At 37.6% G+C, this 12,947-nt stretch overlaps 2 protein-coding genes across 2 annotated transcripts in view; both read right to left on the bottom strand.

Annotated features, from left to right (window-relative positions):
- The window catches only part of LOC140309463 (protein unc-13 homolog B-like), a 135,198-nt gene extending 134,562 nt beyond the window's left edge, over positions 1-636 (bottom strand). Inside the window, exon 1 of the mRNA XM_072387322.1 lies at positions 538-636. Within this exon, the coding sequence (XP_072243423.1) occupies positions 538-542 (5 nt within the window). The 5' untranslated portion in view covers positions 543-636. The remainder of the gene's footprint in view (positions 1-537) is intronic.
- The window catches only part of bmp3 (bone morphogenetic protein 3), a 458,962-nt gene that overhangs the window by 53,954 nt on the left and 392,061 nt on the right, over positions 1-12,947 (bottom strand). The gene's annotated exons all lie outside the window — the stretch shown is intronic.

The following is a 12,947-nucleotide window of genomic DNA, read 5'->3' as shown; positions in this document are numbered from 1 at the left end:
CTAACAAGTCAGCTAGCAATGGATACCTGGCCTGCATTCATCCTAAAGCTGACACATACTGTGGAGCCCCTATTTCTCTCTGCATTTGCCTTAATAGATCCCAAGAGTTTGGTGGCATACATACTGTTACTGCTAATACAAGTGACAACTCAGAGTGAAAAAGTAAAAGGAAGCAACCGAAGCAAACGTAAAAACTGGAGACAGACTTAATGGATGCATTAAATATAATAGATGTTCACCGTATTATAAACAAACATATAATTGCTATTAATTAAAAACTTGGAACCTTTTAAAAAAAATTATTCTCATTATCTGAGCATTATGTGCGCTGGAATGGAATTTCAACTTAAACACACTCTTCTTCCAGCCAAAAAAAATCCCCCCAAAAACACTCTTCAATTATTCATGGTCACATTTAAATACCTGCTATAAATACCTGAGCATAAGCACCAGCGTGATGGTATGAGCACCCCGGCACACAAAAAGTACAGTAAACATTACAGGTTAAAGTACGATCAGCAGCAGTGTGACACTCACAACATGAAGTCTTGTTCCCAACATGGTCGGTCCCCACGGACTGTGATGGTTGTACTTTTCACATTCTGCACCTTTAAGGTCACGTAGGCGTTGAACTTGTCTGGAACAGAGGAAGAAGTTAAGGAATTAAGATTCTCCATTTTTGTCAATAGCTGTTTGTTTTAAAGCATTATCCAAAGTCAATATAGTCCTTTGTCTTGCACATAATTTACATTTACTGGAACTAAAATGTATCATTTGTTTAAGTATATGCTCACATTTTAATAAAATGTTATCTTGTAACTTTTGTTCACAAACTCAATTACTTGTTCATTCTGTCCTGTTTGTACAATCAGTGACTCGTAATAATAACTGACTAAAATAGTGCTGAACATTTCTTCTAACAAACAAATGGTAAATAGCCACTATCATTGGAGTAGTGATGCATCTGTTGGATGCAAACAATAGGAAAAAGTCCAGTGCTGCCAGAGCTCTCAGAGAGAAGTTAGATGTAATCAAATCATCTGCACCGGAAACAAGTGGAGTAAAAAAACAGAGTCAGGTAGGAGATTTCATGCAGAATTTAATATCACACACTAATATATAGAAAAGAGATAAAGATAATACACACAACCCAGCTACAGGATATGACAACATATTGATATTGAGCAACTTTTAGCCTGTGCAAGGATTTCTTTTTTTGCATTTACCTTCAAGTTAAAACTAGCTGCCCACAGATCAAGTGCAAAGCAGAAATAAAGTCTACATTCATCACCTAAAATGCTATGGAAATATTATCGTATATTTGCCAAATAAAAAAATATCTAAGACATTTAGAGACATCAAAGACTCATTCCACAGTACTTTCTCTAAAAATGTTAATCTAAAAATTAGATATAAATGTCTATCTGCTGCCAAGAAGACAAAGTTACATTTTTAGGTCTCTCCTGAGCTGCAATCAATAAAACAGTTGATATTGGCTCCATATAAGAATTATTACCTATAATTCATAAAGTGCAACCACTCGCTAAAGAGGCTTGGAATAACCTCATTAGTTCCCTTTTGAATGCATATTTTCTTACAAAGATACAAGTCACATTTAAGTCATATCCTTTCTATTTTTTTCTCCCATTTTGTATCATATTTTTTCAAGGCTTTGATATCTAAAAAAGTTTGTGCAAGAAATGCTTCCTTTGCAGTCAATTAACTTCATGAGATAAATTCCACAAAAAGTTGAGGCCATGTGATTTTTACTGAATATTGCAGTGTTGATCTCAATATTTTCCCTTCCTCAAAATGTATTCAAGTCTGTGAATACAATTCACAAGAAATATACTGCAACAACAAAAAAGCTCATCATGCTTTAATTACCAAAAATATTTCTATGCTTAAAAAGAAAAAAAACATAGAATAAAATGGAAATAACAACCTATATCTGAACTGCAGACAGTACAGCACTGCATCTGGACTCTACGTGGCAATGCTGTTATAACAGATGCAGTATTAAATTAACAGCATATCTTGCTCTAAAAGTTACATTTACCTTTCAGCATTCACAGTGCCTTTACAGATGTACAAACTGCCAGTTCCATAAACACTAATACACCCCTGTAACATCAGACATGCAGGTTTAACCACCGCAGCAGTGACAACAACCTAGATGGTCCGTATCCTCTTTAATCTTTAGGATGCAGCATCCACGATTTCCATAAAGAATTTTAAGTTCTAATCAGTCTGACAACAAAACTGTCATTTTAATGGTTAATACATTAACTTTGTCCCAGGGAAGATGACAACATTTCTGGATTATGTTCATAAATGTCACGTAAAGAAGCCATATGTTCAGAGCTTCAACCTGCATTTATGGATGGCACACGATGATTTCTGGAAGTGTTCCTGAGCTCATGCAGTGGTTTCCAATACCGAATCATGTCTGTTTTCAATGCAGTGCTGCCTGAGAGCCTGAAGACCACAAGAATCCAAATTTAACTTTCATATGTCTCCCGTCTTCAGATGCTCGAAATCTTTTGATGGTTTTGTGTACCGTAGATTATCTAATATTCAACGTCTTCACTAGTTTTTTTACTGCTGCTCATCTTTACTTCTGAGAGACTGTCCCTCTGAGGTGCTTTTTTTTAATACCAAATCAAGTTACTGACCTGTTGGCTAATTAATAAACCTAATTAGTTGCAACATGTTCCTCCAGTTGTTTCTTTTCAGTAGCAGTTACTTAACCAGCCTCATGTTGCTCCCGTCACAGCTTTGTTGAGACAGCTTTGTTGCTGCCCTCAAATTCGAAGTGAGCTAAAACTTTTCTCAAAATATCTCATTGTTTCTATATCGTACATATAATTTCATATAATTTATATATTTTTTATTTCATTCATATATAAAACAATGGTTTATGAGATTTAATAGAAGATCTATTTATCTTCACATTTTGATCACTGTCCCAATTGTTTTGGAATTGAGGTTGTAATTTCATGCTTACATTTGTTCACAAGTTCGCTCACCTCCACCAAATTGCTGCATTCTGTATTTGACTTTCTGCAAGGTTCCAACTTCTTCTGGAATTGGTGGTGTACAACAATAGATTTTAAACAACTATAAATTAAGGAATTAACTAATATTAGAAGCATTCTGATGTGACTGGGCTGTCATTACATAACTATGTTCGTCTTTGAAAATTGTGACAAGTCTATGTTTTGAAACAAGATTTATGTTTACCTCTTTCAAGATGCCCCAAAGCACTCGTAAGGATGCAGGACAGGGTAGCTGGGGGTATTAATCAGCAGTGTCACACAAAGACCTAATGTTGAGGTCCATCTAACCAAATGCTTTACTGTCTCTCATGATTGACTAAGTTGAAATATAAAAAAATATAGGGTAAGATTTAGAAATTGAAGAACACATGCTTGGGATTAGTCATTGTGTCATGCTGACACATAACATGAATGCTGCTCTGTACAAAACAATAGCCAAAATAAAAGAGCCTCTCATGATTTTTAAGCCTTTGTGGTGACACTACTATGTTTTTGTCTGGTGGACAATTTTTCTGAAGAGATACCAGGCTGCAGATTATCTGCCTCCACAAAGGCACTTTTCCCATGGGCAGTTCAATTTACACAAGACAGAAAAGGTGTATGCAGTGTTAGAGTGTGTATTTACTTGTTCTTGTACATCTCTGTGCTCTCAATCTTACAACCATTTTCTTTTGAAGAGGGCCACAGAAGCCGAGGGCACCATCAGTGGGATTGGGGTGCAGATGAGGTTAGAGCTGTGATTATTCTGCGGCATAAATGAGTATTGCAGCCAGCCTTGATGTCCAATACTCAGGAGGAATATAGTTCCAAGTTGGCAAAATACATAAATGTGCCCTCTAAGACAAATGCACCGCTAGCTCTTTATCATCAAAATTCAGTTTGCAAAATAGTTATCAAGCCAAACAACCCGTATGCACCGAATGAAACCCAGTTTTAGTTTTTTAAATATAATTCTTGCTGAAATTGCTGAAAGCTGGAGATTAAATAAGAAGAGGTCGTCCTCTTTCTTTTCTTCCTAATATCCAAGGCATGACTCATCATCGATGCTGGCCACAAATGCATGGCTGCACAGTAGTTATAGTGAGGGCTTTCAAATAAAGTGCAGCTACAGATGCTTTGGATGTAGAGCATAACAAAAGATGAAAAGGTAGTAAAAAGATGCAACAAAAGAGACTTACTTTATGTCAAAACTAATTTTATGAACCTTTTACAGAGGCTTTTACTATAACATCTGCTTCAGAAGGGATCATTCCACACCATGCTGCATCGCTCTCAGAGCCTCACTTTTGCACTTAGATTCAGTCATGAAAAGCTTCTGCTCAACAAGGAAAAGACAAAATGCTTGAATTGTTGGACACAATCTGAAAAAGGTCAGTTTTACATTTCAATTCCATTTGTGATCTTCTATTAAAGGAAATACAAAAGTTAAATAAACAAATGTATGGCCAAACTAAATTTGCAAACTAAATCTTGTGATAGCCTCGTAGCAACAGTTGGTTGCCCTTGAGTGGCACAGTAAATGTAATCTTTACTGTCAGTGTGTAAAGATCGTTCCAGTACTTAAAGTTCCACTCCAGCACTTATTAATAGGGATGTTAAAGACCCCTTTCTCCCCTTGGTCACTGTAGCGCTATCCACTGAAGCTTGTTGTGTTCAATGTAATGACAGAACAATTACCCGTTTGTATTTGTTAGGATGTCATTTTGTCATGCGTATACATCATGTTTTTAGTGTCAACACAGGCACAGACAACAGGTGTAGAGACTCTGTGTCATCCTTTGTGCACGTGTGATTGCCAAGAACTTGATATGTGGTCGTCGACATCTTATTTCTGGCAGTAGGCCAAGATCATATAAAGGCAGCTGTTTGTTTCAGCAAAGTCAGCATCAAGATGCTCAGATCAGCAAAAACAACACAAGTTACATTTAGACGAGAGTAAGACAATTTAGAGAATCACAAGGACAAATAACGGCTCTATACAAGTCAGTTTTTGACTTTGGTGATTTTGGTGAAAATCATGCATCTGTTTCATCTTAATCCATGCTGTCAAGTCACATTAAAGCGTCCTGCCAGTATACTCTGTCTTTCTCTCTCCTTCCAGATGACAGAATCATACATGAAAACCATTTTTTATGTATTTAATGCTTTTTTTGTAAATGTCCTACTTTTTCTACAGCAATGTTATGTTTTGTGTATTGCTTTGAAAAAAACATAAAACCTTTCTTTAGTTTACAACAAAATTTTGCTCATATTGTCTGGATTTAAAATAAACAACAACAAAAAATGTTTTAATTATGAGGCCCTCTGGGGTCTCCATGAGTTGTTTGGCCCCAGCTTTCTATGTTGGTCATTCAAGAGTTTTTGCACCCAAGAAAAATGTTGTCTTTGTTAATAAGAAGGGTTAATCTGTAATAATCCATCATTCAATTAAAGGGGTTGTCAGGTCTAGGATTCAGGGGACAAAGGGACTGACAGGCTGCTCACAGTGGTAAGAAACGTTTGATGAATAAAGAAATGTTGGATAAGACATGACAGAAAGCAAAAGTAACACAAAAATAATAAAAAGTATAAAAATGTGTGATCTATCACCTCTAAAACTCCCAGGGTTGCTAAAGTTGATGTCTGAATGAGGCTCATCAGCACTCCATAAACGCTTAGTTGTGCAAAACACACACAAACATGTGAGCAGCAACTAGCTGTGGTGGAGGGAACATGCCAGCATGCAGCAGGACCCTCTTGGGGAGCAGCCAGCATCATTTATAATTAAGTGGCGATGACTTATGAAAATAAATAAGTTATATTCAGTTATACACAGACGTGTGCAGCGCGGCCAGGCGAGATGACATTTACTGGGCTGTCTACAATAATGAATACTCTATTAAGGGTGTCGGGGGAGGTGGCAGGAGTGGAGAAGGCGGGAGAGTGAGGAACAGAGACAAGGAAGGCGAGGTGGTGGCTGATGAAGAAGAGATGTAAAACCCAGTCTAAAATCCTTTTATTTTTCCTGTACAGACAGACAGAACGCTCTTTTTCTTTTAGAGCTACTTTTACCTCCTAACACATTTCTCTAATACTACATTATAATGATCATATGTGAAGTACAAATGATTTAAATGACTCGGGAAGGAGTTATTCCTTAACATAAAAAAATTAAATGTGTTCAACAAAAAAGGGGAATGGTGGTTCTTCTGTCCTCCAGTAAAATGTGTGATAACAATTTTAGACACTACACAGCCTCACTGGATGTGAAATACTAGCAAAATAGAATCAAACCGTCCCCCACAGTGGCATAGAAGTTAACAAATAAACTAAGATTATCACCAAATGAGATGAGACAACAGTTCAGGCTAAGTAAAGACTGCGCCACCTCATTATACCAACACTATTGCCTCATTACGGTGAGGGATGCCTCTGCATTTCAAAACCTCCACTGAAGATTACAAATGACTCAAAATGACTCAAAAAAGAAAAAGTTGTATTTCATCCAAATACTACAGCTGACATTTAATCTCTTACAGAGTTATTCAGTTAAATGAGCTGTGAAATTTCCACTTTCCACATAAACTAATTTAAGATTATCTGCAGTAAATATTCTGACAGAGATGCCTTCCTTCTAAATTACAGAAGACTGTAAATTACACAGTCAAATGCCAGTGGCCTCTGCACAGATGGATACCTCTACACATCTGTGTCAGCCAGTCGACAAATATCTGGTTTGAGAGCGAAAAGATCAATGATTCAGTTTTACACGATTAGTCATGGCTGAACTTTCACTACCCACACGGTTGTACAGTAACTTAGCATTGATCTAAAAGTAGACGGCCAAAATGTAAAAGAGGTAAGAATAGCACAGTATGAATTTATTTTGGAGTAAAAAAAACTAAAAAAACAAACAAAATAAAGAGCACACAGCAACACATTCATGTTCCATGCAACATAATCTGTTTGTACAGCTGAAGCTTCCCTCACTCGTCACACCCACAACACACACACACACACACACATTCCAGCAAATTATTGATACATCTTTAAAAGGACAAAGACTCATGGAGCTTGCAAATAATGCTGGACTGAAAAGTTTAAGCATCTCTGCCATCCATCCATCCATCTACCACTTCTCCGGGGATCGTGGCATGGGGGCAGCATCTTAAGCAGAGAAGCCCAGACGTCCCCGTCTCCGGCCACTTCCTCCAGCTCTTCCGGGGGGACCCCGAGGCCCAGGTCAGCCGAGAGATATAGTCTCTCCAACGTGTCCTGGGTCTTCCCCGGGGTCTCTTCCCAGTGGGACGTGCCCGGACCACCTCACCAGGGAGGCGTCCAGGAGGCATCCTAACTGATGCACGAGCCACCTCATGTCTGCCAGTATTTCAAATATCCTGAGACAGCCACAAGAAAAATTAATTTCCAAAAACCTATAACCGTAAAGCAAAGCTTTGTGCAATAAAGTCATCTAAAACTACACTGCAGAACAGACCTGACATAAAAACACACAGCAGTTGTCACTGTGTCCCATTTCACCTTGTTGGGACTGTCGTGTTGCAGAGAAGCAAGCTTAAGATCTCCCACTAATTTATACTGTTTCTACACTGAAAGTACAGTGCTCAAACCTGGGTAAACCCACTAAAGCAAGCTGATAAAAGCCTTTTTCTATAGTGTGAAGTAGCAGACAAAAACTTACCAGCCTAGTAAAACCCCAATCCCCCAGAGAACAGGCGTGTCTGTATGACAACATGAAAGGAAGGCAGTACACTGTATCCTGCAGGCTGTGCCCTGATAACCATATGAATACGCCTCCAACTATCAGACTTCTCTCTTTTTTGATAAAGAGTTGTTGCAGACAGAGTTTTCAGATCCTCCATATGGGACATTATGGTCGGTAGACATGCTTCTGTTAAGAAAAAGTAAGTAAGAGATTCAGCGAATACACCTCGGTCTTGAGATCGCAGTGAAGTCTAATCGAGCTAGAGCCAATGAATGGATTTTAGTATTAATGATATCAAACCTTTTCTAAACAAATTCTAAATGTTGCAATGCCAGTCTAAATCAAGCAATGTCAGAAGTCTAACCTGCAAAACACATTTGTGAATATCTGTGCCAAATATAAAGGCTTTGGACCAATACCTCTAAACTGATAAAGTGACATAAATATCAGCCCACTTCTCTCTGGGGTCATTCACCAGTGGGGTTTCAGAAGGGCCATGGGACAGCAGTCAGCTCCCCCTCGGCAATAAATCCATTGCTTCTTGATATTAAAGATAAATCAGACCATGCTTCCAAAACTGGGGCATCAGAGTGGGACAAAATCTACGAGTTATGCTTGACCTGAAACTAATAATCATGTCACATGACAAAATGGCATTGTGGGTATACTCTCTTTCAACTACATATCTAGATGTTACAGCCATCTGGAAAAGTAGGTGTGTTGTTTTAGGTCAAATTTGAAAGAAAATTGAAATTTCCAGACAAAGTCTTTCATTTCTTGCTGCATGTGAGGCAATTTCCATCAGAAAATATCAGCATGGAGAATATATTTAATTCGATTTGATTTATATTTGCTTTGATTGTGGTATTTATCCATGTAAACTGTGGTAGGTTTTGATGATATTCAGCTTTTTATGCTTATACTATATCATCAAGGTGTCTGATCATCTGGCACTGAGCAAACATTTTAATCACTCGTGCTTTGCTTTCCATAGTGTAAACTGTGAGTTAACATAGGCCAAGGAACGGATCATTTCAAGAAAAAGTGACTGGCCCAAGCATTAAGCATTCAGTCATTCTAAATAGCTGGACCTGTGTGTTTTTCCTGCAGTGACTAAAACACAATCCATCCAAGTCAAAAGCATACGGTTTGAAATGGGAACTACTTGTGCTTGTTTGTTTGTTTGTGTGTTTGTTTTTTCTCTGCTTGTCTGCTTTCAGGAGCTCCCGGTGGTGCTAAGGCTGGATTCCCCACAGAGCCGTGGATTGTCGTCTGTTTTGTTTTTACAGGTGTAGCAGCTGGTTGTCTGGTTTTCCTTTCTATTTTTGTTCTGTTTCCTCTTCTTTCCCTGTCCCCGATCCGGTTCGGCACTATTACATGTTAAATATTGTAAAAAAACTAAATAAATAACCAGTTGATGGGCATCAAGGGGAACGTTACATTCATAAAGAAAAAGAAATGGGAAACGAAGCAGAGAACAGTCCAGCGGAAAAAAGTCATGAGAAGTCGTGTCAAACTACTCCCAGAAATGGTTGCTGCTCTGCCTGTTTCCATTAGATTTAAAGTCGGCACAGCTAAGGCAAATAAGTCCACTGACTTGCTGCTGCGCAAAACAGTGAGGCTGTAATGAAAAGGAGTTGCAAAATTCAGCAATGTGGCAAATTCCATCAAGGCTGTGCTGAAGTTTAGTTTTATTTGCCGATTACAGTTTAAAGAATTGCACTGTGTCTCTTCCTAAATCACTGAAGCCAGCTGATGTTGGGTACTTGATTTCTGTCCTTGCAGTGAGAACTGACTGGAATACTGGAGTCAAATTCAAGCTAGCTTTTGTGCAAGCAGAGCGAAGTTTAATATGCATAAGCACAGGTCTACAGTTTAATGCAGAGGTGTGACACAATTCTATATCACAAAACTGTCACAAAACCAAGTGTGCATCTTTTTATTCTGGTCTTTGCCTTCTTTCGTCTGGTTTTCTCTCTTTTTTCTTTTCTTTGACTGTGACTTGATACAAGTACATGCGCTCTTCTCGCTCAGTTTCCTGATAAATATTTGGGCTGCACACAATCAGCTACAGATGAATCTGGTGGATTCAAGCAGAATGGTTGAGATCATTGAATTTTGCACATACCAGTGCACAAAGCTGGTACGAATACAGGAACAATGAGTTAACTACTCCTGAGGGACACCTTAAAGTTAACGTTTTTACGAGTGATATGGAAAGGGTGGAGATAGGAACTATTAAATGACCAGCAATTTTCAGAACCAGATCATCATCTCTTTTACTCGGCACTCTGTAAAAGTCGCATTCGACATGCGCTATAAAACCATCTTTGAGGATATTATGTTATTTAAGGATCTACCAAAAACCATGGTCACATGTTTCAAGATAAAATGAAAGTCTGCTGTTTCCTTACGGCTTTTTAAGCTTCCTTTTATATTTTAGAAAAAAGTGTAAGTTTAGCTGTATAACATCCGAAGTTAGAATGCCTGGCTTTAGAGCAAGTCTGTCATTCAGAGCAAGAAAACTTCCAAGATGAATTCATTAAAGAGCACTGTCAGCTAAGACTGCTCTCGTCCTGTTTTTTGTACACTGGGAGGGCTATTTAAATCCCTTTCTTCTGCTATTCAATTTTGCCGGGCAAGTGACAGAATATCCTCCATATCTGGAGTTTGTCTCTGTCTCTTAAAAACTCTGAGGGATTTGTCTCCATCTTCTCTTTTATGCCAGGATGACACATTGTCATTTCAGGCTAGCAGGTGGCCCTTTGTCTCTGATGATCTATTGATTTTCCTTCTCTCCTCCTCCAGCTTGATTTCTCATTCTCCCACTCATTGGTTCAGTTTTTCCGTCATGATCGCCTGGAGAGGAGACGGAGCAACGAACAGCTGCAGTCAGTAAGTTTGACGATGTTCAAAAAAAGAAAGAAAAGTGAACGAAAAGACGAGACAAAAATGTTTGTTTCTCTCCCTTTCTACCTGTCAATCGCCACAATGACATATCAACTCAGGAAGGGTACCACACCAATAAGAGGAATAAGCCTGAGCTACGCAAAAAACACTGCAAAAGGTTACCAAAAAATGACACATAAAAGGACTAATATCTGGGAAGTGTCTGGCCGATGCGAAATCCAACTGAAGCACAGTGGGACAAAAATACCTGATTGAAATGAAGCACCTAAATATATCATGCAACTAGTCCTCAGACTTACACAAAAGAAAAAAACAGTATAGGACACAGTTCTGGTTAAAACAACCTGCTTGTTGAAAAAGTGCTGGTAGTGAAAAGGTCAGAATTCTTCAAGAGGCAGCTTTTCTGTTGTGTGGCAACTTAAAACTATTGATTCTTAGTCCAAACACAGATCATTTTACATATCCGAGTTGACTGAAAATAAGACGTTGTGAACGTTTGCCTAACGTTTCATGACAACTAAACACTGTTGTTTGAACAGTATTTAGCCATAGCTATGTTACTTTTGTTTCAGTCGTTTTAAGTTGTTTAAACTCCAAGGTTAAATCACAAACTATCATATTTCTTGAGATTCTTGAGAGGCCTTGCAGGGGAGCTCCAAACGGTTTAAGGTAGGGCTAAACAGGGCTAAACAAGGGCTAAACAAATACAGGTGATTAAATTACCTGGTTAAAAAGATCATTTCACTGCACATTATACTATGTATGATTATGTATGTGACAAATAAAACTCTTGAATCTTGAATTACACATTATTTAACAAAAGCTAAGATTTATCAGTTCTGGGAGAATGTAACTGTTTTCCTTACTTATGTACCTTAGAAAAAGATCATTTATGTATTTGGTGTCATCTGGAATTAGCAATATGTGGGGTTTTTTTGTTTGTTCTTGCTAAGTATGTACGGGATTAAGCTACTTTATTCCAAACTTTATCTGAGAATTACTTACTGTCTCAGAGTTTGGAAACCCCTGCTTTAAATACAAACTACAACATAAATCTTCTTAATTAGAAAAGTTTTCATTCAGTCATGTGATCCCGTGAATTTATGGAAAGCAAAGTCCACGGGATTGTTATCAAAATCTATACACGTATCTAATGTCTGCAGGTGATCAATAATGGGGCTTCCCACGTGATCTGTTCACTTAGCACCACCATTGAATTACGTTGATTTAGATGTACTTAATTTAAAACTATGACAATGATTTGTCAGGAACTTGGAAAACAGTGAATGATAAACTGTCTTAAGTAATTAGAATTTAGTGACTTACCAGCAATAAACAGAAACTACATGTTTCACTATCTGAAACAACTCTAACCACATATATTTCATAGCAGGGGGCACTTTCTTGTGATTAATGCTTCTAATGCTGAAATAATAAAGGAATTAGCAATGAGCTTTTACCTGGAGGTCCATGAAGTTTGGCTTTTTTAACTGAAAGAGAAAAAGAGAAAACAAAGATCAGTCAAAATGTAGGAAAAGTACACGTCTTCTGTTGGCGGTGCAAAGGATTTCTAAACAAATGAATACTTGTTATATGGCTTATATTTATATAGCTCTGGTCCCCTGTGAATTTGGAAACAATCACTTGCCTTGTTAACTTTACATAGCAATTAAATTTTTATCAAAATTTACAGAAAAGGGGGGTTACTAATTAACAGTCAGAAAATGCTGACTCATCTGTTTTTGCCCCGTAACCACATAACTGGAAATAATGATTGATGAATAACTTTAGATCATCAGTTTACAGTATACGTGAAAATAATACATCAGATGATTGTCAATGGCTATTTGTTCAGGAACTTAAAAACATCCTAAAATGTTTTTCAATGAACAAAGTAAATTGTTCCAAATCGTAACCGTAAATATTTTTAACATAGTCTACCTTGTATAAAAAAACTAAATCTACTTAAAAAGGGTTTCAGCAAAGGTTTTACATCTACATCTCTTACATCTCTGCTCCTCGGTGAGCCCATTAGTGAAATATCAACCCGTATTGGCACTAAGGTTGTTGATAAAGGAAAAAAAAAGAAACGCATTGTGAAAATTGGACAAAGTTGGATATTAACTTATTCCCGGTAAACATTAAAGCCATTCCTACCATTCACCCATTAGACACAGTTAACCATTATCAGTTAATTCTGAGTTTTCATTGAATACATCTGACTTTGTTAAACTCAAGCAACGTTTATAAATGATGCTTCGGACCATATGTAGCAA

Source organism: Leuresthes tenuis, unplaced genomic scaffold (assembly GCF_036924035.1).
Source record: "Leuresthes tenuis unplaced genomic scaffold, fLeuTen1.0.hap1 SCAF_6, whole genome shotgun sequence".
In the NCBI taxonomy this organism is placed as follows: domain Eukaryota; kingdom Metazoa; phylum Chordata; class Actinopteri; order Atheriniformes; family Atherinopsidae; genus Leuresthes; species Leuresthes tenuis.
Note: the sequence above shows the minus strand (reverse complement) of the source record. Positions and strands in the feature narration are given on the sequence as shown.